Source organism: Pan paniscus, chromosome 6 (assembly GCF_029289425.2).
Source record: "Pan paniscus chromosome 6, NHGRI_mPanPan1-v2.0_pri, whole genome shotgun sequence".
NCBI classification, from domain to species: domain Eukaryota; kingdom Metazoa; phylum Chordata; class Mammalia; order Primates; family Hominidae; genus Pan; species Pan paniscus.
The window spans coordinates 90487961-90514341 of record NC_073255.2 but is presented as its reverse complement, the minus strand read 5'-3'; the positions used below and the strand labels follow the sequence as shown (position 1 = coordinate 90514341).

General features: G+C 51.8%; 1 protein-coding gene across 3 annotated transcripts in view; it reads left to right on the top strand.

The window, feature by feature from the left end:
- CLIP2 (CAP-Gly domain containing linker protein 2) overlaps positions 1-20059 on the top strand; it is a 116272-nt gene extending 96213 nt beyond the window's left edge. For 2 of the 3 annotated variants that reach the window (XM_034951420.3, XM_034951418.3), the window contains 6 exons: positions 1611-1694; positions 4182-4338; positions 11198-11357; positions 14480-14665; positions 15616-15678; positions 17952-20059. In XM_034951420.3, the coding sequence (XP_034807311.1) occupies positions 1611-1694; positions 4182-4338; positions 11198-11357; positions 14480-14665; positions 15616-15678; positions 17952-17963 (662 nt within the window). In that variant the 3' untranslated portion in view covers positions 17964-20059. The remainder of the gene's footprint in view (positions 1-1610; positions 1695-4181; positions 4339-11197; positions 11358-14479; positions 14666-15615; positions 15679-17951) is intronic. The other variant, XM_034951419.2, reaches the window with a different exon arrangement.
- Positions 20060-26381: the final 6322 nt, after the last annotated feature.

Below are 26381 nucleotides of genomic sequence, written 5' to 3'. Positions count from 1 at the left end.
AGGCTGAGGCAGGAAGATCACTTGAGCCTAGGAGTTCAACACCAGCCTGGGAAACATAGTAAGACCTTGTCTCTTCAAAAAATAAACAATTAGGCTAGGCGCGGTGGCTCATGCCTATAATCCCAACACTTTGGGAGGCCGAGGTGGGTGGATCACTTGAGGTCAAAAGTTCATGTCCAGCCTGGCGGACATGGTGAAACCCTGTCTCTACTAAAAATACAAAAAAAAAAAAAAAGAAGTTAGCCGGGTGTGGTGATGCATGCCTGTAATCCCAGCTACTCAGGAGGCTGAGGCAAGATAATTTCTTGAACCTGGGAGGTGGAGGTTGCAGTGAGCCGAGATGGCGCCACTGCACTCCAGCCTGGGTGACAGAGCGAGACTCTGTCTCCAAAAATATAAAAAATAAAAAATTAGCCAGATGTGGTGGCACATGCCTGTGGTCTCAGCTACTCGGGAGGCTGAGGAAGGAGGATCACTTGAACCCAGGGGGTCGAGGCTGCAGTGAGCTATGATTGCACACTCCACTCCAGCCTGAGCAACACAATGAGAACCTGTCTCAAAAAAAAAAAAAAAAAAAAAAAAAAGGTTAAAATCGTGTTGGTATTTTTAGTGGTATTACATTCCCTTTATAAATTAACTTGCAGAAGGTGGAGATGTTTCTGGGTACTTGGCATCCATTCTGTCCTTTATGGCTGTGAGGAGCACCCAGGCTTGAATACACATGACCGGTGACCTAGGCACTGTTAGCACTGTTATTGTTCTCCCTGTTTTTCACTTGAGGGGACTAAGGCTGTGACAGGTTACCTAAGACCACATAGTGTCGGGTCTTCTTTTTTTTTTTTTTTTTTTTGAGACAGAGTTTTGCTCTTGTTGCCCAGGCTGGAGTGCAATGGTGCGATCTCAGCTCACCGCAACCTCTGCCTCCCAAGTTCAAGCGATTCTCCTGCCTCAACCTCCCAAGTAGCTGGAATTACAGGCATGCACCACCACGCCCAGCTAATTTTGTATTTTTAGTAGAGATGGGGTTTCTCCATGTTGGTCAGGCTGGTCTCGAACTCCCGACCTCAGGTGATCCACCTGCCTTGGCCTCCCAAAATGCTGGGATTATAGGCATGAGCCACCTCGCCCAGCCTCTTTTTTTTTTTTTTTTCTTTTTGAGACCGAGTCTCGCTGTGTCGCCCAGGCTGGAGTGCAATGGCGCTATCTTGGCTTACTGCTGCCTCTGCCTCCCGGGTTCAAACGATTCTCCTGCCTCAGCCTCCCTAATAGCTGGGATTACAGGCACCTGCCACTATGCCCAGCTAATTTTTGTATTTTTAGTAGAGACTCGGTTTCACCATGTTTGTCTTGAACCCCTGACCTCAGGTGATCCGCCGGCCTCGGCCTCCTAAAGTGCTGGGATTACAGGCATGAGCCACCACGCCCGGCCAGTGTCAGGTCCTCTTCTTCAGGAGGGGTTACCCGGCGAAACGGCTGGAGTGAGGAAGAACTTGGACCCTGGAGGCCAAGTGTGACCTCGTCACAGAGCTCCTGTGGGAGGGCCACGGCCCTACCCACTGCTGGTTTGGGCCAGGAGCATTGATGCTTGTCGTCTCTCCTCTCTCCCCTAGGCCTGCAGGACAAGCTGAACAAGAGGGACAAAGAGGTGACAGCCTTGACCTCCCAGACCGAGATGCTCAGGGCCCAAGTAAGTGGTAAGTCTCCCTCCCGCAGGGCAGATGCGGGGGGCTTTCACTGGGGCCGTGCCATTCAGCTGCCAATTGAGCATGGAGTGGGTCGGGGCCTGGCTTAGGGTCCCCTCCCCGACTCTGCTTTGAGAAGAAAAGGACTGGCTGGTCGCGGTGGCTCACGCCTGTAATCCCAGCACTTTGGGAGTCTGAGGCAGGCGGATCACCTGAGGTCAGGAGTTCGAGACCAGCCTGGCCAACATGGTGAAACCTCGTCTCTACTAAAAATACAAAAATTAGCCGGGCATGGTGGCATGCACCTGTAATCCCAGCTACTCGGGAGGCTGAGGCAGGAGAATCGCTTGAACCTGGGAGGCAGAGCTGCCAGTGAGCCGAGATGGCGCCACTGCACTCCAGCCTGGGTGACAGAGCGAGACTCCATCTCAAAAAAAAAAAAAAAAAAAAAAAGGGCCAGGGCCAGGTCACCTGCACCAGACAGACATGTACCTGGGGAGCAGTGAGTGGCCCACATGTGGTCCATCCTATAATGCCTCCCCACCAGCTTCTGTCCCCAGAGCCAGCTCTGTGTTCTCTGTGTCCTGAAATTCTATCCCAGGTTCCCTCTTTCTGGTCCTGAAGACTTTCTGGTTTCTCTCTCTCTCTCTCTTTTTGCTTTTGTTTTTGAGACGGGTTGCACTCTGTCACCCAGGCTGGAGTGCAGTGGTGCAATCTCAGCTCACTGAAACCTCCACTTCCCGGGTTCAAGCGATTCTCCTGCCTCAGCTTCCTGAGTAGCTGGGATTACAGGCGCTCACCACCACGCCCGGCTAATTTTTGTATTTTTTTAGTAGAGATGGGGTTTCACCATGTTGGCCAGGCTGGTCTCCAACTCCTGAGCTCAGGTGATCCACCTGCCTTGGCCTCCCAAAGTGCTGTGATTACAGGTGTGAGCCACCACGCCCGGCCCCTGGCCCTGCTTCTTGTTCACCAGAACACCAGTGGTGGTGGGCATGAGACAGCCCCCCTCCTCGGAAATGGTTGCCAACCTGTCTTCTGTCCATCCCCCAGTACAAGGCAGAATTGGCCCCAAAAAAGGTCAGTGGACCTCAGACTCCACCAAGGCCAAGGTGAAGGTGAAGCTCTTCCTAATCCAGGCGACAGTGTAAACACACGTGTGATATCGCTCCCCACACCAGGAGCCCAAGCAGCTGCTGTGCTTGGCGAGGATTGATCTGTTTATTGTACCTGTTCTCTCAGGCCCCTTGCCACCTGGCTTGTAGGGACAACTGAGACCAATGGTGCTTTTAAAATTATGCAGTGGAGGCCATGAGCGATGCTCATGCCTATAATCTCAGCACTTTGGGAGGCCGAGGAGGGAGGTTTGCTTGAGGCCAGGGGTTCGAGACCAGCCTATGAAACATTGTGAGGCCTCATTTCTATGAAACATACAAAAATTTGGCCGGGGCTGGGCATGGTGGCCTGTAATCCCAGCAATTTGGGAGGCCGAAGCAGGTAGATCACCTGAGGTCAGGAGTTTCAGACCAGCCTGGCCAACATGGTGAAATCCCGTGTCTACTAAAAATACAAAAAAATTAGCTGAGCGTGGTAGCGTGCACCTGTAGTCCCAGCTACTCAGGAGGTTGAGGCAGGAGAGTCACTTGAACCCAGGAGGTAGAGGTTGCAGTAAGTCGAGATTGTGCCATGGCACTCCAGCCTGGCAGCGGAGTGAGACTCTGTCACAAAAAAAAAAAAAAAAACAATTAGCCAGGCATGGTGGTGGGCACCTGTAATCTCAGCTACTTGGGAGGTTGAGGCAGGAGAATTGCTGCAACCCGGGAGGCGGAGGTTGCAGTGAGCTGAGAACATGCCATTGCACTCCTGGGCCGACAATAGCAAGACTCCGTCTCAAAAAAAAAAAAAAATTTGGCCGGGCACCGCGGCTCACATCTGTATCCCAGCACTTTTGAAGGCCAAGTTGGGTGGATTGTTTGAGGTCAGGAGTTCGAGATCAGTCTGGTCAACATGGTGAACCCCATCTCTACTAAATATACAGAAATTAGCCAGGTGTGGTGGCACATGCCTGTAGTCCCAGCTACTTGGGAGGTTGAGGCAGAAGAATTGCTTGAACCCAGGAAGCGGAGGTTGTAGTGAGCCAAGATCGTACCACTGCACTCTAGCCTGGGTGACAGAGTGAGACTTTGTCTCCAAAAAAAAAAAAACCGCCAGGTATGATGGTGCACTCCTGTAGTCCCAGCTACTCAGGAGGCTGAGGCAGGAGGATTGCTTGAGCTCAGGAGTTGGAGGCTGCAATGAGCTATAATTGTGCCACTGTACTCCAGTCTGGGTGACAGAGCCAGACCCAATCTCTAAAAAAACCGCCAAAACTATGCAGTGGGGTATGTCACCTTCATCCCCTGGGAGAATCAGCGCCCTGCCCAGGTCTTTGCCCTTGGGTGGGACAGAAGCTCACGTGTTCCCAATCCTCTTCCTCCCTTCCCTGCCGGCTGACCCCAGCGCTGGAGAGCAAGTGTAAGTCGGGCGAGAAGAAGGTGGACGCCCTCCTGAAGGAGAAGCGGCGCCTGGAGGCGGAGCTGGAGACCGTGTCCCGGAAGACCCACGACGCCTCGGGCCAGCTAGTCCTCATCAGCCAGGAGCTGCTGCGGAAGGAGCGGTGAGGCGGCCGTGGGGCCGGCTGGGTCTTCCCTGTGGCCCTGGCCCTTGCTCCACTTCTTGACATTAGCTCATGTTATCTTGGGGCAGAGAGGGGGGCAGAGCTGGTAGGCCAGGTGGCCGATCTCGAGCGATCACCCTGCTCTCCTCTAAGCTCCGATAAAGTCTCCAAAGCCTCTACACTGTTTTCCAAGCAGAGCTTATAGAAAAGAGTAGGGCCAGGCACAGTGGCTCATGCCTGTAATCCCAGCACTTTGGGAGGCTGAGGCAGGAGGATTGAGCCCAGTAGTTCAAGACCAGCCTGGGCAACATAGTGAGACCCCTATCTCTAAAAAAAAAAAAAAAAAAAATTAGGCTGGGTGCAGTGGCTCACACCTGTAATCCCAGCGCCTTGGGAGGCCGAGGCAGCCGGATCACCTGAGGTCAGGGGTTCAAGACTAGCCTGGCCAAAATGGTGAAACCCTGTTTCTACTAAAAATACAGAAATTAGCTGGGTGTAGTGGTGTGTGCCTGTAGTCCCAGCTACTCAGGAGGCTGGGGCATGAGAATTCCTTGAACCCGAGAGGAGGAGGCTGCAGTGAGCTGAGATCATGCCACTGCACTCCAACCTGGGTGACCAGAGCAAGACTCCATCTCAAAAAAAAAATAATAATAAAGTTTTTTTTTTTTTCTTTTAATTAGCCAAGGCTGGTGGTATGCACCAGTAGTCCTAGCTACTTGGGAGGCTGAGGCAGGATGATCTCTTGAGCCCAGGAGTTCGAGGCTGCAGTCAGCTATGTCATACCACTGCACTCCAGCCTGGGCAATAGAGCAAAACCCTGTCTCTTTAAAAAAAAAAAAAAAAAAAAAAAAGAAAGAAAGAAAGGAAGGAAGGAAGGAAAGGAAGGAAAGGAAAGAAAGGAAAGAAAGGAAAGGAAAGAAAAGAAAGAAAGAAAAGATTAATGCCTCCCCAAAATGTTTGGTCTCAGGGACCCCTTTAAACTCCTAAAAATTATTGAGGATCCCCAAAGAGCTTTTGTTTGTTTATTCTATATTTACCATATTAGAATTAAGACTGAAAAAGTGTAAGATACGAATCCATCTTAAAATAAGAAGCCAGGCCGGGCGTGGTGGCTCAAACTTGTAATCCCAGCACTTTAGAAGGCTGAGGCAGGAGGATCACTTGAGCCAAGGACTTTGAGACCAGCCTGGGCAACATGGCAAAACCCCCTCTCTACCAAAAACACAAAATTTAACTGGGCGTAGTAGCATACATCTGTAATCCCAGCTACTCAGGATGCTGAGGTGGGAGGATCACCTTAGGTGGCAAGTCGAGGCTGCAGTGAGCCAAGGTCTTGCTACTGCACTGCAGCCTGGGCGGTGGCAGTAAGACCCTGTCTCAAAAAATAAAATTAATAAGCCAATTGCATGTAACATAAGTAGCATGCTTTTGATAAAAAGTAACTATTTTCTGGCGGGGGGTGGGGGGGTGGGTGGGGGACTGGGCGGGGTGGCTCCTGCCTGTAATCCCAGCACTTTGGGAGGTTGAGGTGGGCAGATCACCTCAGGTCGTGAGTTCAAGACCAGCCTGTCCAACATGGCGAAACCCTGTCTCTACTAAAAATACAAAACATTAGCCAGGCGTGTTGGCAGGCACCTGTAATCCCAGCTACTCGGGAGGCTGAGGCAGGAGAATCTCTAGAACCCGGAAGGCGGAGGTTGCAGTGAGCCGAGATTGCGCCACTACACACCAGCCTGGGCAACAAGAGCGAAACTCCATCAAAAAAAAAAAGTAACTATTTTCCAAAACAAAAAATATTTACTGGGAAGAGTGGCATTATTTCAAATTTTTGCAAAATACTTGAATATTGGGGCTTAATAGGAGAAACTAGATTCTGGCATCTTTTTCCATGTTCCATCTTTGCAATTTGCTCTTTTGGTTGAACTATGTTCTAAAAATCTGATCTTACATAGATATGTAGTTAGAAAAGAAAGGAGTATTTGAATATCCTTTTCAGATCATGGTTAGTATGTCTACTAGCCCCAGAAAAAACCTATTGTATTCTGAAGAGAAGTAATGAAAATAGTTTTGTTATTATTACAAAAATAGTTTTGAGCCATAGATCCCTTGAAAAGGTTTTAAGGGACCCACTGGGATTTCCTCAGAACACACTTTAGCATCCAATGAGCTAGATTCAGTCGATAGACATGGTTTGTGTGGTCCCTCTGAGCCTTTAAGAAATTAGACTAACAATTAAAAATCAGAAGATGGGGCCAGGCGCAGTGCTTCACCCCTGTAATACCAGCACTCTGGGAGGCCAAGGCGGGCGGATCACTTGAACTCAGGAGCTTGAGACCAGCCTGGTCAACATGGCGAAACCCCATCTCTACTAAAAATACAAAAATTAGCCAGGCATGGTGGCACGCACCTGTAGTCCCAGCTACTCAGGAGGCTGAGGCAGGAGAGTCACTTGAACCCGGGAGGCAGAGGTTGCAGTGAGTCGAGATTGTGCCACTGCACTCCAGCCTGGGCAATAGAGTGAGACTCTGTCTCAAAGAAGAAGAAGAAAAAAAAAGGTTAATTAATTAAAGAAAATAAAAATCAAATGTTACAGAAAAGCCAGATTTCTCCACATTCCCTTAAAAAATGGGAAGATCTGGCATGGCATGGTGGCTCACACCTGAAATCCCAGCACTTTGGGAGGCGGAGACTGGAGGATCACTTGAGCTGAGGAGTTCAAGACCAGCCTGGGCAACACAGCAAGACCCCATCTCTACAAAAAAATAGAAAAATAGCTGGGCGTGGCTGGGCGCAGTGGCTCACGCCTGTAATCCCAGCACTTTGGGAGGCCGAGGCAGGCAGATCACGAGGTCAGGAGATCGAGACCATCCTGCCTAACACGATGAAACCCTGTCTCTACTAAAAATACAAAAAATTAGCCAGGCGTGGTGGTGGGCACCTGTAGTCCCAGCTACTCGGGAGGCTGAGTCAGGAGAATGGCGTGAACCTAGGAGGCGGAGCTTGGAGTGAGCCAAGATCACGCCGCTGCACTCCAGCCTGGGCGACAGAGTGAGACTCCATCTCAAAAAAAAAAAAAAAAGAAAAGAAAAGAAAATAGCTGGGCGTGGAGCACACACCTGTGGGTCCCAGCTACTCAGGAGGCTGCGGTAGTAGGATTACTTGGGCCCAGGAAGTGGAGACTCAGTAAGCCATGATCATACCACAGCCTGGGCGACAGAGCAAGACCCTGTCTCAAAAAACAATAAGTAAAAGACTGAGTGTGGTGGCTGCTCACGCCTGTAATCCCAGCACTTTGGGAGGCCGAGGCAGGTAGATCACCTGAGGTCAGGAGTTCGAGACCAGCCTGGCCAAGATGATGAAACCCCATATCTACTAAAAATACAAAAATTATCCAGGTATGGTGAAGCACGCCTGTAATCCCAGCTACTTCAGGCAGGAGAATCACTTGAACTAGGAGGTGGAGGTTGCAGTGAGCCAAGATCGTGCCATTGCACTCCAGCCTGGGCAACAAGAGTGAAACTCTGTCTCAAAAATAATAATCATAATAAACACAATTTTAAAAAATAACAAATGGCAAGACCTAACAACACAGGACAGACTTCCAGCATGGCGATCACCCCATCATAGTTGGGGAGCCCCTGCCCCCTTCTGATGGGCGTGGGCCCCCTGAGTCTCCTGGGGAGGCCCCACTTTCCCTTCATTATTTTTCTTACTCCCAATTCCCCAGCCCCTGTAAGCATTTGCTTTTTTTTTTTTTTTTGAGACGGAGTCTTACTCTGTTGCCCAGGCTGCAGTACAGTGGTGCGATCTCAGGTCACTGCAACCTCCACCTTCTGGGTTCAAGCGATTCTCCTGCCTCAGCCTCCCGAGTAGCTGGGATTACAGGTGCCCATCACCATGCCCAGCTAATTTTTAGTAGGGACAGGGTTTCACTATGCTGGCCAGGCTGGTCTCCAACTCCTAACCTCAAGTGATCTGCCTGCCTCTGCCTCCCAAAGTGCTGGGAGTACAGGCATGAGCCACGGCACCGGGCCCAGCATTTGCATTTCTTTTTTTTTTTGAGACGGAGTTTTGCTCTTGTTGTCCAGGCTGGAGTGCAGTGGCACAATCTCTGCTCACTGCAACCTCCACCTCCTAGGTTCAAGTGATTCTCCTGCCTCAGCCTTACGAGTAGCTGGGATTACAGGCATGTGCCACCATGCCCGGCTAATTTTGTATTTTTAGTAGAGATGGGGTTTCTCCATGTTGGTCATGCTGGTCTCGAACTCCCGACCTCAGGTGATCCACCCGCCTCAGCCTCCCAAAGTGCTGGGAATACAGGTGTGAGCCACTCTGCCGGGCCCAGCATTTGCATTTCAACCCGAGTTAAAGGAGTCTCTTTGAAGCACAGACATCCTTTTGTAAAAGAAGAAATGCTACCTCCTTTCCTTCTATACAGATTAGGAGTTGCTCTAGCTACATTTGCTACAAATCTAACACCTTTCTAGAAACTGTAGCCCTGCCCAGGAAGGAAACAGATGCGATGAGGCAATCTAGGAATTTTCCAGAACAACACTGCCCTCTGCAGATGCAGCCTGTGCTTTTTCCAGCAGGAACAAACCAGCCAGGCCCCTGGCCAGGGTTCCAGGGCTGCCCTCCCTCCCCTGTCTCCCATCCTAAGTGGAAAAGTTATTCTTGGTGCCCTGCCTGGTCTCACCTTCTCCGAGGAAGCTTTCCGCCCTGTCTCAGCCGCAGGATGCCCCTCCACTAAGTCTCGATAGAACTTCCTGGAGTTTTAGGTCTTTATCCATTGTCTCTGAATTTTCCCTGTCATCTGAAGCCACATTTCCTCTTTCCCAGAGGGCCTTGTCCCCGTCTCCCTGCTGTCAACAGCTGTCAACAGCCTCCTTCCATCCTTCAGCTCTCATCAGTTATGAGATTCCTCCCTTCTGGGATACCTTCTTTTTCTTCTTCTTTTTTTTTTTTTTCTGAGACGGAGTTTTGCTCTGTGACCCAGGCTGGAGTGCAGTGGCGCAATCTTGGCTCACTGCAACCTCTGCCTCCTGGGTTCAAGCAATTCTCCTGCCCCAGCCTCTCAAGTAGCTGGGATTACAGGCATGCGCTACGACGCCCGGCTAATTTTGTATTTTTAGTAGAGACGGGGTTTCACCATGTTGACAGGCTGGTCTTGACTCATGACCTCAAGTAATCTGCCCGCCTTGGCCTCCCAAAGTGCTGGGATTACAGGCATGTGCTACCACACCCAGCTAATTTTTGTATTTTGAGTAGAGATAGGGTTTTGCTATGTTGGCCAGGCTGGTCTCAAACTCCTGACCTCAGGTGATCTGTCCTCCTCAGCCTCCCAAAGTGCTGGGATTACAGGCATAAGCCACCATGCCTGGCCAGAGATACCTTCTTTTTGGCCAGTTTGCTAAGTCCAGTTCATTCTTCAGGGCTTAGCACATTGTCACTTCTTCCTTGAAGCCTTTCTTGATTGATACAGGCCACCGTGGGCTCCTCCACACTCCTGCAGTGCTTAGGATGGAGGTGGGAGATCAGCTAGGAATGCTTTGGTGACAGTGATGTCACATCCATCAAACAGCAGATTAAAGTAGCAGAGATTTCCTTTTCTTACATAACAAGAAATCTGGAGGTAGCTGTGACTGGCAGTTGGTTCAGGAGCTTAAGATCTCAGTGCCAACACCTTTGCAGTGCTCCCTGCCTCATGGTTGCAAGGTGGCTGCTGAAAGTCCAGCCATCACATCATACATCATAGCAGTAAGGAGGAGGAAAGGGAAGGGAGCTGTGCCAGCAGATTTCCACTGTTCTCTACCCGTGGCCACCTAGTAAGGGAGTTTTCCCCTCTGTAGTAGTTGCAGGCAAGGGAAAACGCTAGGGCATAGGGGTGCATGTGCTCCTGCCTATGCCCATGGCAGGCATTACCAATCGATCACTGCACTGTTTCCTGCAGACCCCAAATGTGGCCTCAGAACCATTATCATCATAGTACTCCAGGTAGATCCTGTCAGTTGATTAAGAGGTGACATGGGAGATAAAACCCATTTGACATCAGGTATTTAAAATGTCTTGCTGGCCAGGGGTGGTGGCTCAAACTTGTAATCCCAGCATTTTGGGAAGCCAAGGCGGGAGGATCACTTGAGGCCAGGAGTTCGAGATGACCCTGGGCAACATAGCAAGACCCTGTCTCTATTTTTTAAAAATAGATAAAATGTCTTGCCTCATGAGATTTCTTGGGTAAATGTTTTGGGGTTATGTGTGTGTGTGTGTTTTAATTAAACAAATATATTGTCTTTTCTTTAAAAATTTTATTTATTATTATTTTCTTTGAGACAGCCTTGCTCTGTTGCCCAGGCTGGAGTGCAATGGCACAATCTTGGCTCACTGCAACCTCCACCTTCCAGGTCCAAGTGATTCTCCTGCCTCAGCTGCCCGAGTAGCTGGGATTACAGGCACTTACCACCACGACTGGCTAATTTTTGTATTTTTAGTAGAGATGGGGTTTCACCATGTTGGCCAGGCTGGTCTCAAACTCCTGACCTCAAATGATCCGCCCACCTCGGCCTCCTGAAGTGCTGGGATTACAGGCGTGAGCCACTGTGCTTTGCACTCCCCCAACAACAACTTTAAAAAGTACTCTAGGAAAGGTCAAGTCCTCAGGACCATCCCAGCCCCAAATACTGGCCCCTCTTGGGCTTTGGTTGAATTGTGTCTACTGTGGCCCCTCGTGGCACAGATGCCATCTAGTAGCCCATGTCCCCCACCAGCTGGTCAGCCCCTGGACACTTGGCAAATTGCTAGAGTGTGGGAGCTGGAGGAGCCGGGGCTGAGTGCAGTGGTTCTGTGCCCGCCTCACCCCCAGGAGCCTGAACGAACTGCGGGTGTTGCTGCTGGAGGCCAATCGTCACTCCCCAGGGCCGGAGAGGGACCTGAGCCGCGAGGTACACAAGGCTGAGTGGCGGATCAAGGAGCAGAAACTCAAGGATGACATCCGGGGCCTGCGTGAAAAGCTGACCGGGCTGGTATGTGGGGTAGGGGTGGCCTAGGGGCAGGGGCACTAGTCCGGGTGGGGCTGGGCTAGCCTTGCTGTCAGGCCATGGAGACTGGAGACCTCCTGGAATGACCCCAGGGACAGCTGAGTCATGGTGAGGATTTGAAATCTTCTAGGACCACAGGCAGGTGGAGGGACCCTGGCTAGCCGCTTTTGCAGACATCATGGCTGCCTATGTGGCAGTCTGTGTGATACGGTGCAAAGGAAAACTTCCTATCTGACCTGTCCAGAGGCAGGATGAGCCAATACAGGTAAAGAGCTCCCTGTTCAGAGGAATAATCAACCACAAGCCAGTTCCTTGCTCAGGGTCCTGCAGTGGGGCTTCACACATCAGTCTCAGGAAGGAGACAAGAACTTGAAAGTCTACAGCAAGCCTGGGATTCTGGGTGGCTGAGATTTTTTTTTTTTTTTTTTTGAGACGGGGTGTCGCTCTGTTGCCCAGGCTGGAGTGCAGTGGCGCGATCTCAGCTCACTGTAAGCTCTGCCTCCCTGGTTCACACCATTCTCCTGCCTCAGCCTCCCAAGTAGCTGGGACTACAGGCGTCCGCCACCACGCCCGGCTAATTTTTTTGTATTTTTAGTAGAGACAGGGTTTCACCGTGTTAGGCAGGATGGTCTCGAACTCCTGACTTTGTGATCCTCCTGCCTCGGCCTCCCAAAGTGGTGGGATTACAGGTGTCAGCCACTGCGCCCAGTCGAGATTTCTTTTCTATTATGAATAGGAACCTGACTTCACTGAGTCTGCAGAGACGGGTTGGGGTAGGCAGGTGACGCTGGTAGCATAGCACAGGACCATCCCCATCCCTTGGCCAGGCGCAATGGCTCACACCTGTAATCCCAGCACTTTGGGAGGCTGAGGCAGGCGGATCACTTGAGGTCAAGAGTACGAGACCAGCCTGGCCAACATGGCGAAACCCCATCTCTGCTAAAAATACAAAAATTAGCCGGGCATGGTGGAGTGCGCCTGTAATCCCAGCTACTTGGGAGGTTGAGGCAGGGGAATCACTTGAACCCAGGAGGCGGAGGTTGGAGTGAGCTGAGATTGCGCCACTGCACTGCAGCCTGGGCGACAGAGTGAGACTTTGTCTCAAAAAAAAAAGAATAAAGAAACCACCCCATCCCCATCCCATCCTCCTGTGATGAGCACTCAGGACAAGCCTGAGCCTGGTCAACGTCACGATACGGAGGGCGTGGGGTCCAGGAGGACAGGCCCTTGCCTGGGAAAGCTGTCCTGAAGCCCCCCACCACCCTCCTGCCCAGACATTGGGCTCAGCCACTGTAGAGGTGATGGAAGGAGAGCAGGGCCCAGCCCTGGGCAAGGGGGTGGTTCACAGGCTGGAGGGAGGGCCTCAGCGCCCCCGACCCCCTATATCCGGGAGTAGGCCCTTGGCCCTCAGGTTTCCAGGATAAAGAGCATCACTCTGGCCACACACCCAGACTGTGGCTGTGGGGGTCACTGAGTCCTGCCGGCCTTCAAGTCCTGGCCTATCTGGCTAGCAGGGGTTTGGTGGCTGCACCCTCTGTGGTCCCTGTGGCTCAACAGAAGATAAGCCCCTGGGGTTGGCACGGACTGGGGAGTCTTGAATACCCCCAGGGGCTTCCCTAGAGCCTTGTAGGAATGGGCAGTGCTGAGCTCAGACTGGTGCCCACGGGGCACAGATTGGTCAAGTTTACTTGGGAACTGGCGGCCTCTGCCCCCAGGGTAGCCTCTTGTCTCATCACCTCCCTGCACTGTGTCCACGGGAGAACTTGGGAAGCCTTGGTGGGTGGGTAGAAGCCTCTTGATTTCAGGATGGAGGTTCTGTTGGGAGGCGGTTTGGAGGGTCAGAGCAGGCAGGACTGGGCAGTGCTGAAGGATGGAGTTTGTGCAGGAGCGAGGAGGCTGGCGGGCCTTGGGGCAGGTACAGCTCTGGGTGCCATGGTGGGGGTGACTATGGAGAGGAGGAAACTCATAAGACAGTTGGGTGGGGGCAGTGTAAGAAGAAGGGTGCTGGGTGCGGTGGCTCATGCCTATAACCCCACTGCTTTGGGAGGCCAAGTTGGGAGGATGGCTTGAGGTCAGGAGTTCGAGACCAGCCTGGACCTCATAACAAGACCGCATCTCTACAAAAAAAGTTAAAAATTAGCCAAATGTGGTTGCATGCCCTGTAGTATCAGCTACTCGGGAGGCTGAGGTGGGAGGATCACTTGAGCCCAGAAATTGGAGGCTGTAATGAGCTGTGATTGCACCACTGCACTCCAGCCTGCACAATAGAGTGAGACTCAGTCTTTTTTTTTGGGGGGGGGGACCAAGTCTCACTCTGTCGCCCAGGCTGGAGTGCAGTGGCATGATCTTGGCTCACTGCAACCTCCACCTCCCGGGTTCAAGCGATTCTCCTGCCTAGGCCTCCAGAGTAGCTGGGACTACAGATGTGAGCCACCACACCCTGCTAATTTTTGTACTTTTAGTAGAAATGGGGTTTTACCATGTTGACCAGGCTGGTCTCGAACTCCTGACCTCAGGTGATCTGCCTGCCTCGGCCTCCCAAAGTGCTGGGATTACAGGCGTGAGCCACCAGTCTCGGTCTCTGTCTCTTTTTTTAATTATTTTTAAAGGCAAGGCTGGGCGCAGTGGCTCATGCCTGTAATCCCAGCACTTTGGGAAGCCGAGGCGGGTGGATCACGAGGTCAGGAGATTGAGACCATCCTGGCTAACACGGTGAAACCACGTCTCTACTAAAAATAGGAAAAAATTAGCCGGGCGTGGTGGTGGGCCCCTCCCAGCTACTCAGGAGGCTGAGGCAGGAGAATGGCATGAACCCGGGAGGCGGAGCTTGCAGAGACCCAAGATCGCGCCACTGCACTCCAGCCTAGGTGATAGAGCGAGACTCTGTCTCAAAAAAAAAAAAAAAAAAGTCAAGAGGGATGGGGTCCTGGGTTCCCCACTTGGAGACCATGGAGCACCTCACAGAGGCCTGAGGGACCTCTGGGTGATGCCCAGGCTTGGAACCCAGAGACAAAGTGAGGCTGGAAGACTTCCCTGCCTAGAGGTGAGACGCCCACCAACACACACACGCACACTCATGTACTCTTCCACTCTCCTGCCACTTCCAGGACAAAGAGAAATCCCTGTCGGATCAGAGGCGCTACTCCCTCATCGACCCGTCCTCGGCGCCCGAGCTCCTGCGGCTGCAGCACCAGCTGATGAGCACGGAGGACGCCCTGCGGGATGCGCTGGACCAGGCTCAGCAGGTGGAGAAGCTGATGGAGGCCATGAGGAGCTGCCCTGACAAGGCCCAGGTGAGCCGCGGCCGACAGGGCCCACCAGGAGGCAAGCCACGGGGCAGTGTCCTCGGAGCCCCCGTCTGATGCGGGAGGCAGCCTTGTCTTTAAAACCCCAGTCCGAGGAGGTAGGGAGCTCGTCCCAGGAACCTGGTCTGAAGCGGGAGGTAGCCCTGTCCCAGAAACCCTGGTTTGAAGAAGGAGGCAGCTCTGTCCTGGGAACCCCAGTCTGAAGGGGGAGGCAGCCCTGTCTCAGGAACCCGGGTCTGAATGGGGAGGTAGCTCTGTCCTGGGAACCCCTGGTCTGAAGGGGGAGGCAGCTCTGTCCCAGGAACCCTGATGTGAAGGGGGAGGCAGCTCTGTCCCAGGAGCCCCCGGTCTGAAGGGGGAGGTAGCTCTGTCCCGGGAACCCTAGTCTGAAGGGGGAGGCATTTCTGTCCTAGGAACCTTGATCTGAAGGGAGAGGCAGCTCTGTCCTGGGAACCCTAGTCTGAAAGGGAAGGCATCTCTGTCCCGGGAACCTTGATCTGAAGAGGGAGGCAGCTCTGTCCCGGAAACCCTGGTCTGAAGGGGGAGGCAGCTCTGTCCCGGGAACCCTGGTCTGAAGGGGGAGGTGGCGCTGTCCCAGGAACCTCCATCAGAAATGGGAGGCAGCCCTGGCCCAGGAACCCTGATCTGAAGCAGGAGGCAGCTCTGTCCTGGGAACCCAGCTGAAAGGGGAGGGAGCCCTGCCCTCTGGAACCCCCAGTTCAAGGGGCACATGGCTTTGCCCTGAGGAGCTTAGACTAAGAAGGAAGATGCAGCCTTACCCCTAGAGGCTTGGTCTTTGGGGGTGCTGGGAGCCCCAGGCTGAAGGGGTTGGAATTTGGAGCCTGAGACGGTCCCATGGGAAGACCTCGCCATCTAGTGGGAAAATCGGGAACTGCTGCCTGGTGCACCTGGCTCAGTGTCTCCCCTGACTCTTCCAGACCATCGGCAATTCCGGTTCTGCAAACGGCATCCACCAGCAGGACAAAGCTCAGAAACAAGAGGTGAGGGGCGCCTCGGGCCTCCCAGGTCCCTCCCGTGCAGGCAGACCTCTCTGGAGAAAATCCTTGAAACGTCACTAAGAATACACACAAAGATGCATTCTGCGAGAAGCTTTACAGTAGGGTCCCTCAGGGAGGGTGCTGTTGCAGGCAAACTTGATTCCAGATTCACCCTGCTCTTTTTGATTTGTGTTTTCTTCCCTTCTTAAAAAAGTTATAGGTTGGGCGCAGTGGCCCACGCCTGTAACCCCAGCACTTTGGGAGGCCAAGGCAGGAGGATCATTTGAGCCCAGGAGTTTGAGACCAGCCTGGCCAATATGGTGAAACTCCATCTCTACTGAAAATACAAAATTAGCCGGGTAGGGTGGACAATATAGCGAGACCCTCTCTCTATTAAAAAAAAAAAAAAATTTAAAAAGGCTGGGCACAGTGGCTCATGTCTGTAATCCCAACACTTTGGGAGGCCGAGGCCGGTGGGTCACTTGAGGTCAGGAATTTGAGACCAGCCTGGCCAATATGGTGAAACTCCATCTGGCGGGCGGATCACGAGGTCAGGAGATCAAGACCATCCTGGCTACCACGGTGAAACCCCATCTCTACTAAAAATACAAAAAAAAATTAGCTGGGCGTGGTGGCGGGCACCTGTAGTTCCAGCTACTCTGGAGGCTGAGGTAGGATAATGGCATGAACCCGGAAGGCGGAGCTTGCAATGAGCCGAGATCGCGCCACTGGACTCCAGCCTGGGCAACAGAGCGAGACTCCATCTCAAAAAAAAAAAAAACCAAAAAAAAAAAAAATACAAAATTAGCTGGGTAGGGTGGCGCACACCTGTAATCCCAGCTACACGGGACGCTGAGGCAGGAGAATCGCTTGAACCTGGCAGGTGGAGGTTGCAGTGAGCCGAGATCGCACCATTGCACTCCAGCCTGGGCAACAAGCACAAAACTGTCTCAAAAAATAATAATAAAAATTTTAAAAATTAGCTAGGTGTGGTTGCGCACGCCTGTAGCCTCAGCTACTCAGGAGGCTAAGGCAGGAGGATCACTCAAGCCCAGGAGTTTGAGGCTGCAGTGAGCTAGGATTGCGCCACTGCACTCCAGCCTTGGTGATAAAGTGAGAACCTGTCTCTAAGAAGAACACAGAAAGAGAACCTAGTTCTGACTGCAGAATCCCTGGAGCACAGATGCTCGCTAGAAACAGGAGCAGCACAGCCACAGAATCTGCCAAGCTCCAGACACAGGCAGGGTTATGTGGGCAGAGCCAGCCTCAGAGGAGTTAGTATGATTTTGTCCTCCTGGCCTTGTTCTCCTGGCCACCCTGCGAGGCACATGGGGTCATCCCAGTTCACAGATGTGAAAACTGTCCAGGTGCAGTGGCTCACACCTATAATCCCAGCACTTTAGGAGGCCGAGGCAGGTGGATCACTTGAGGTCAGGAGTTTGAGACCAGCCTGGCCAACATAGCGAAACCCCATCTCTACTAAAAATACAAAAAAAAAAAAAAATCATCTGGGTGTGGTGGCACATGCCTGTAGTCCCAGCTACTCGGGAGGCTGAGGCAGGAGAATCGCTTGAACCCGGGAAGCAGAGGTTGCAGTGAGCCAAGATCGTGCCACTGCACTCTAGCCTGAGCAACAGTGAGACTGTCTCAAAAAAAAAAAAAAAAAAAAAGAGAGAGAGAGATCCAGCCCCGTACAGGCACTGAGGGCTCTTTGTAAAACCTGCTTCTGGCTGGGCGCAGTGGCTCATGCCTGTAATCCCAGAACTTTGGGAGGCCGAGGTGGGTGGATCATGAGGTCAGGAGATCAAGACCATCCTGGTCAACATGGTGAAACCCCATCTCTACTAAAAATACAAAAATTAGCTGGGCGTGGTGGCACGTGCCTGTTATCCCAGCTACTCAGGAGGCTGAAGCAGGAGAATCGCTTGAACCAGGGAGTCGAAGGTTGCAGTGAGCTGAGATCAGACCACTGCACTCCAGCCTGGCAACAGAGCAAGACTCCGTCTTAAAACAAACAAACACACAAACAAACAAAAAACCTGCTTCTTCCCCTCGGCTCCGCTTCCCATCAGCACCTCCCACCCCACCTGCTGTCTCACACAGCCACAAACACACAGCAGGCAGACACTTCCTGCCTCAGGGCCTTGGCACATGCAGTTCCCTCTATGCTCCTCCCCCACCCGGCCCCAACTCCTTTCCTCCCTGACTCCCCTCTGGCCGCCTGGCCCTCCAGGCTCTCTCAGACCCTTGCTGATGATGCCCTTTACTCTCTCTAGGACAAGCACTGATCCTGAGGGGATACTGTGGAGCGGCCCAGTCCACACCAGAGCCCCACGCGGCTGCCCGGCAGCACCTCCTCCAGGCAGGAGCCGGGACTGTCACTTTGGAGACAAAACAGTGTTTGTAACAATAACGTACTCACCGCCGCGGACAATCCCCCACCCCGATCCCTCGCCAGACCAGGACGCTTCCTCAAGCCCAGCCTTCTACAGAGAGTGTGAACGGTACAGCCCCGGCCTGACCCGGGGACCTTCAGCCTGGACGCCCAGCAGCTTCTGGAGTTTGTCGGTGGAGGCAGAGGGGATCCGGCCAGGCCCCTCTGTCCAGAAGGAGCTGCCCTGAGGACCATCTTAGCGGCCCTGTCCTCTTTTTCCGCCCATTCTCCCTCAGGTCTCCCCAGAGGGGCTGGCGGGGGCTGGGGGGGGGGGTAAGTTTATCCATGCAGACACCAAGGGGGAGCATCCAGTCTTTAAGAGCCAAGTGGGGGCCCCTTTTCCGAAGCCACTTCCAGGCCAAGGCAGTCGCCAGGGCTTCTTGTCCCCACCTTCTGAACCTTCTTCAAACAGTAGTACAAGCTCCCCTCAGCCAGCCTGCCTGCCCAGCGAGGCCCCCAGGTTCAAGGTGTTGGCGGGGGCGGAGGGCAGGGGAACGGGATCCTTCTCCCGCTGCCCACCAACACCAACACACACACACCTCTAAGCTGCTGGCCGAAGATGTCACCAAGGCCAAAGACACAGTATTATGAAGGTTTGGAAGCCCCTCTCCTCACCTCCCACCGTGACCTTGGGCAAACCCTGGCTCGGAGCCCAGGGCAGAGGCAGCTCAGAGTGGAGGCTCTAGGCAGGTTTGACAAAGGTCAGTAATACGGTGTCCCCTGGGGTTGACCAGATGTTCCAAAATATCTGCACCCACCTGGAGATGCAGCTAAGCGGGTCCTTATGTACACACCACGTTCACACACACACACACACTCAGAGGGACCACGTGTGCACGCATGACCGTGTGGGTGGCGGCGTTTGCTGTGAACCACGCTCAGGCCACACAGAGACACATACTTGGTTTCTGGGACTGAGACCCAGGCCTGGCAGGACCGTGCCTACAGATACTGCAAACGTTCCTACAGCCTAGAGGTGCGTATACACACCCAAGTACACGCAGCCAGGCATTCAGGGGTGTGTTTGCCACATGGAGCATCCCTTCCTGGTCTTGCCAGGCACCTGCACAGAGCGTCTCCAGCCCCATCTCCTAATGGGGGCTGGGGGTAAGAGAAATCTAACTGCGCTCCCCCAACCCCTCGCCCTGCCATCTTCCCCTCAAGCCTGCTAAGTTATCCCAGGCCTGTGCGTGGTGGAAAAAGCCAGCCTTGGCCCTGCAGCCTCCACCTCGCCGCTGGGGGACCAACAGGTTGCTTACAGCTTTGCACCCCGGCATCAGCACAGGGGTCCCTGCCCCACCCTCCGGCAGCTCAGGGAGTGTTTTCCTGTGAGGCCTCCCCCATCAGCGGACCAGAGGGAGAAGCCCGATGCCCCATCCCAGCTTTCCCGTAACGCACAGGACACGTGTGCAATTCATAGGAACGGCCCAGATCGCCCTCATGAGTGCCACCTGGTACAGGTAGGTGGCGCTCACGTTCCTGCCCAAATGCAGCCCATCGGGGAGTCACAGTCAGTCCCCCCGGCCCCCCTCCCAGTCCCTGTTGGCTTTCGGTAGCTCTCGCATGCAGTTCTATTAACAGCCGTCTAGAAGCGATGCTTTAGTGGCCTAACCCAGGGTCAAATACAGCTCTTTCTAGCAAAATCAGGCAGCTCTGCCCCATCAGTAGGGGCACCGATTAGTCTACTAACAGCCAGAGGTCCATCTAGCAGGGTGCCGGGAGGAGCTGAGCCCCCGGAGGTGGGCTCCTGGTGACGGGTGTCCAAGAAGTGGTTTCCTTGGGAGTTTCTGCCTCCGTGGGCCTCTCAGCCCGCCCCGTGTGGCCGCCCGGGTGTGGCTCAGCCATGTCCCCTCCCCAGGTCCTTCCCTCACCCCTCCCCTCCCCACAGTGGAATTGTTGAAGTGTGGCGAGTCTGTGCTCGGGACAATAAAGCTTGTGACAGGTCCAGGACCCCGGCAGTTGGCTTGTCTCCTCCTCTCCGTGGGGACCCTGGGCTTTTCGATCTCTCCCAATTCTTGGGCACCCTGGTGCCAGGAGATGGCCCCCGATCCTGCCCTCTGCCAGCTCATTCCTTCCCAGGTAGGCACGGCCTCAGAGGGGCTGGAGCTGAAGACATCTGGGGCTGTCCTTGTCCCAGGAGAGGCACCTTAGCAAGGACAGGCAGAGGACAGACCCAGAAAGGCTGCCAGAGAGGGCTGGTCCTGGGTTCACATTTGAACCTGCTGGAGGGATAAGTAGACCTGCAAAAAAAAAGTCAATGGAAACAGTAATGGATCCGCTCACACACGTGTGATGAGTCCGAGGAGGTTTCCAGCTTCAGTGGGCAAATTCCGGTTCCCGCAGCAGGCTTTCTGGAGATCAGATCAACAGCACGACGTGTTGCAAACTTTGTGGTCAAATAGGCTTTCAAGTGGAGGTTGCCCCGCTGGAAGACAGAATGAGAATTTTTTTTTTTCTCCCCAAGATGGAGTTTCACTCTGTCACCCAGGCTGGAGTGCAGTGTCACGATCTCTGCTCACTTCAACCTCCGCCTTTCAGGTTCAATCAATTCTCGTTCCTCAGCCTCCCAAGTAGCTGGGACTACAGGCGCGTGCCACCACACCTGGCTAATTTTTGTATTTTTAGTAGAGATGGGGTTTCACCATGTTGGCCAGGCTGGTGTTGAATTACTGACCTCAAATGATCTGCCTACCTCGGCCTCCCAAAGTGCTGGGATTACAGGAGTCAGCCACCACATCAGTTCCTCAAAATGTGTTCTTTAAAATTATTATTATTATTTTGCAGAGACAAGGGTTTCACTCTGTTGCCCAGGCTGGAGTGCAGTGGCACGTTCTCAGCTCAATTCAACTTCCACCTCCCAAGTTCTCGTGCCTCAGCCTCCTGAGTAGCTGGGACTACAGGCACATGCCACCACACCCAGCTAATTTTTGTATCTTTAGTAGAGACCGGGTTTCACTGTGTTGGCCAGGCTGGTCTCAAACTCTGGACCTCAAGTGATACGCCCGCCTCGGCCTCCCAAAGTGCTGATGTTATAGGCATGAGCCACTGCACCTGCCATTTTTTTTGTTGTTGTTTTGTTTTTGTTTTTTTTTAGAGATAGGGCCTTGCTCTGTCACCAAGGCTGGAAGGCAAAGTCTCCATCATAGCTCACTGCAGCCTCCAACTCCTGGGCTCCAACAACCCTCTCACCTCAGCCTCCCAAAGTGTTAGGATTACAGGCATGAGCCATTGCGCCTGCCCAACTCTTTTTTAACTCTTTGATTTTGAGATCATTTTAGACTTACAGAATAATTGCAAAAAATAGTGGCATTCCCATACATTCTTTCCCAGCTCCCCCTGACATTAACATCGCACATAACTGCAGTACAATGACCCAAACTAGAAAACGAACATTGGGCCAGGTGGCTCATGCTTATAATCCCAGCACTTTGGGAGGCCGAGGCGGGAGGATCACTTGAGCCCAGGAGTTCAAGACCAGCCTAGGTAGCATACCAAGAACGTTGTCTCTTTAAAAAAAAAAAAAAAAAGCCGGGCACGGTAGCTCATGCCTGTAATCCCAGCACTTTGGAAGGCCGAGGCTGGTAGATCACCTGAGGTCAGGACTTTGAGACTAGCCTGGTCCACATGGTGAAACCCCTGTCTCTACTAAAAATACAAAAATTAGCCAGGCGTGGTAGTGTGCGCCTGTAATCCCAGCTACTTGGGAGACTGAAGCAGGAGAATCGCTTGAACCTGGGAGACTGAGCTTGCAGTGAGCCAGGATCGCGCCACTGCATTCCAGCCTAGGCAACGGAGCAAGACTACATCTCAAAAAATATATAAAAAATAAATATAAATAAATAAATAAATAATTACCTGGGTTTGGTGGTATGCACCTGTAGTTCCAATTCCTTGGGAAGCTGAGGCAGGAGGATCGCTTGAGCCCAGGAGTTTGAGGCTGCAGTGAGCCATGATCACACCACTGCACTCCAGCCTGGACCACAGAGTGAGACTCCAACTCTAAAAATAAAAAAATCAAAATGGGTAAAGGATTCGAATACATCTTGCTCCAAAGAAGATGTACAAATGATCAATAACACATGAAAAGATGCTCAACAACATGAGTCATTAGGGAAATACAAATCACAACCACAAAGAGATGCCACTTCATACCCACTAGGAGGCCTAAAACTTTTTAAAAGATAGTAGCAAGTGTTGACAAGGATGTAGAGAAATTTAAACTCTCATATATTGCTGGTGGGAATGTAAAATGGGGCAGCTGCTTCAGAAAAGTTTGGCAGTTCTTCAAAATATGTTTTGTTTTGTTTTGTTTTTTAAGATGGAGTCTCACTCTGTCGCCCAGGCTGGAGTCCAGTGGCACGATCTTGGCTCACCGCAACCTCTGCCTCCCAGGTTCAAGTGATTCTCCTGTCTCAGCCTCCCAAGTAGTTGGGATTACTTACATGTGTGCGCCACCACACCCAGTTAATTTTTGTATTTTTAGTAGAGACAGGGTTTCGCCCTGTTGGCCAGGCTGGTCTTGAACTCCTGACCTCAAGTGATCCACCCACCTTGGCCTCCCAAAGTGCTGGGATTACAGGCGTGAGCCACTGCACCAGTTCCTCAAAGTATGTTTTTTTACTTTTTTTTTTTTTTTTTAGAGACAGGGGTCTCACTATGTTTGTTGCTCAGGCTGGTTGTAAATTCCTGGGCTCAAGCAATCCTCCCGCCTCACCCTTCCCAAAGGGCTGGGATTACAGGCATGAGTCACCATGCCCAGCCCCAAAATGTTAAACACAGAATTACCATATGACCCAGAAGTTTTACTCCTAACTATATACTCAAGATAAATTAAAGCATTTCCACAGAAAATTGTGTACACACATGTTCATAGCAGCATTATTTGTAATAGCCAAAAAGTGGAAATAAGACAAATGTCCAATCAACAGACAAATGGATAAACCAAATGTGGTCTATCCATATAATGGAACATTATTTGGCCATAAAAAGGAATGAAACGGCCAGGCGTGGTGGTTCACACCTGTAATCCCAGCACTTTGGGAGGCTGAGGCAGGCAAATCACTTGAGGTCAGGAGTTCGAGACCAGCCTGGCCAACATGGTGAAACCCCATCTCTACTAAAAGTACAAAACAATTAGCTGGGTTGGTGGTGTGGGTCTGTAATCCCAGCTGTTCAGGGAGCTGAGGCAGGAGAATCGCTTGAACCTGGGAGGCAGAGGTGACAGGGAGCCAAGATCACGCCACTGCACTCCAGCCTGGGCAACAGAGCGAGACTCCATCTCAAAAAAAAAAAAAATAGAATGGGCCGGCCGCAGTGGCTCATGCCACCAGCACTTTGGGAGGCCGAGACGGGCAGATCACAAGGTCAGAATATCGAGACCATCCTGGCCAACATGGTGAAAACTCATCTTTACTAAAATACAAAAAATTAGCCACGCGTGGTGGTGCACGCCTGTAGTCCCAGCTACTCGGGAGGCTGAGGCAGCGGAATCACTTGAACCCAGGAGGCAGAAGTTGCAGTGAGCTGAGATTGCACCACTGTACTCCAGCCTGGCGACAGAGCAAGATTCTGTCCGCCCCCCGACCAAAAAAAAAGAATGAAACACTGATATTTGCTACAACATGGATATACCTCCAAAGCATCCTGTTAAGTGAAAACAGGGAGACACAGTCACGTACTATATGATTGCACTTATGTGAAATATCCACAAAGATGAATCCATGGAGAACAGGCAGATTGCCGATTGCTGGAGGCCAAGGGCTAAGGAAAAAATGGGGAGGAACCGCGTGATGGAAATGTTTTGGAATTCACCTGACCAAGAAACAGTAAAAAACAACAAAAAGGAAGGAAATGGTAGAGATGGTAGCTGTATGACATTGTAAATGTACTAGGGCCTCTATGCAGTGATTAAATTAACGTTATGTGCCCTTCACCTCACTAAGATACTTTCTGAAAAAGAAGCCGGGCGCTGTGGCTCATGCCTGTAATCCCAGCACTTTGGGAGGCCGAGGCGGGCAGATCACCTGAGGTCAGGAATTTGAGACCAGCCTGGCCAACACAGTGAAACCCCGTCTCTACTAAAAGTACAAAAATTAATGGGCGTGGTGGCAGGCGCCTGTAGTCCCAGCTACTAGGGAGGCTGAGGCAGGATTATCGCTTGAACCTGGGAGGCCGAGGTTGCAGTGAGCCAAGATGGCACCACTGCACTCCAGCCTGGTGACAGAATGAGACTCTGTCTCAAAAAAAAGAAAAAGAAAAAGAAAGCTATCCTTGTCTACTAACAAGGAAACTTAAAAAAAGAAGAAAAGGCTGGACACGGTGGCTCATGCCTGTAATGACAGCACTTTGGGAGGCTGAGGTGGGGGAGGATTGCTTGAACCCAGCAGTTCATGACCAGTCTGGGCAACACAGTGAGACCTCATCTCTACAAAATATTAAAAATTAGCCGGATCAGTCACCATGGCTCAAGTCTATAATCCCAGCACTTTGGGAGGGCGAGGCGGGCAGATCACTTGAGCTTAGGGGTTTGAGACCAGCCTGGGCAACATGGTGAAATCTTGTCTCTCTATAAAAATATTTTTAAAAATTAGCAGGGCATGGAGGCGGGTGCCTGTAATCCCCGCTACTTGGGAGGCTGAGGCATGACAGTCACTTGAACCCAGGAGGCAGAGGTTGCAGTGAGCTGAGATCACACCACTGCACTCAAGCCTGGGTGACAGAGCAAGACTCCATGGGGGGAAAAAATGAGCCAGGTGTGGTGGTGCATGCCTGTGGTGTATGCCCAACTACTTTGGAGGCTGAGATGGGAGGATCACCTGAGTGTGGGAGATTGAGGCTGCAGTGAGCTGTGATCATACCGCTGCACTCCAGCCTGGGCAACAGAGTGAGACCTTGTCTAAAAGAAAGAGAGAAGGAGAGAAAGAGAAAGAAAAGGAAAATGAGGGAGGGAGGAAAGGAAGGAGAGAGGGAGGGAGAGAGGGATGGAAGGAGGAAAGGAAAATCTAGCCGGGTATGGTGGCACACATCTGTAATCCCAGCACTTTGGGAGGCCAAAATGAGAGGATAGCTTGAGCCCAGGAGTTAAAGGCTGTAGTGAGCCATGATTTCATCACTGCACTCCAGCCTGGGCAACAGAGCAAGACCCTGTCTCAAAAAAAAAAAATTACATTATGATAGTTGCCATGGTTTCACATGTATACCAGTATGAAAAATTATTATTTGTTAATAATAACATCAAAGGCCGGGCATGGTGGCTCACACCTGTAATCCCAACACTTTGGGAGGCCAAGGCGGGCAGATCACCTGAGATCAGGAGTTTGAGACCAGCCTGGCCAACATGGTGAAACCCGTCTCTACTAAAAATACAAAAATTAGCTGGGCGTGGTGACAGGCACCTGTAATCCCAGCTACTCGGGAGGCTGAGGCAGGAGAATTGCTTGAACCTGGGAGGCGGAGGTTGCAGTGAGCTGAGATCACGCCATTGCACTCCAGCCTGGGGGACAAGAGCGAGACTTCATCTCAAAATAATAATAATAATAATAATAATAATAATAAATAAAAATAACAATAACACCAAAGTGTATTAGGAATACAATTTGGAACAGTAATAAATGAATATTTTTAATGGTTCAAATAATTTCAGGGAAAAAGCTCAATCAGTGCAATTTATCATGTTAACAGAATAAAGTAGGAAAAACCTACCAAGAACTGTTTGAGCAACTGCACTAGACTGCAGGGTGTGGGCAGAGGGTGAATGAATCTGTTTGATGTCACTTGATTTAAAAGTTGTACGGGGGCCGGGAGCAGCTCACGCCTGTAATCGCAGCATTTTGGGAGGCTGAGGCAGGTGGATCACTGGAGGCCAGGAGTTCAAGACCACCCTGGCCAACATGGCAAAACCTCGTCTCTACTAAAAATACAAAAAAAAAAAAAAAAATTAGCTGGGCGTAGTGGCGGGTACCTGTAATCCCACCTACTCAGGAGGCTGAGGCACGAGAATCACTTGAACCCGGGGGGCGGAGTTTGCATTAAGCCAAGGTTGTGCCACTGCCCTTCAGCCTGGGTGACAGAGTGAGACTCTGTCTCAAATACAAAAAAAAAAAAAGTGAAACTGTTTTTAAAAAAAAAAACAGTAGGGGATTGAATGTGGATCTAGGGGGCCAGCAACAGCTGGCTGGGTCTGTGGTTCAGCAAGATCAGCCTGGATTGGGGCTCCGATCTGTTCCTGTTTTCTCACCAGCAGTTCCACTGTGCTGTAAGGAATTAGTAAAGG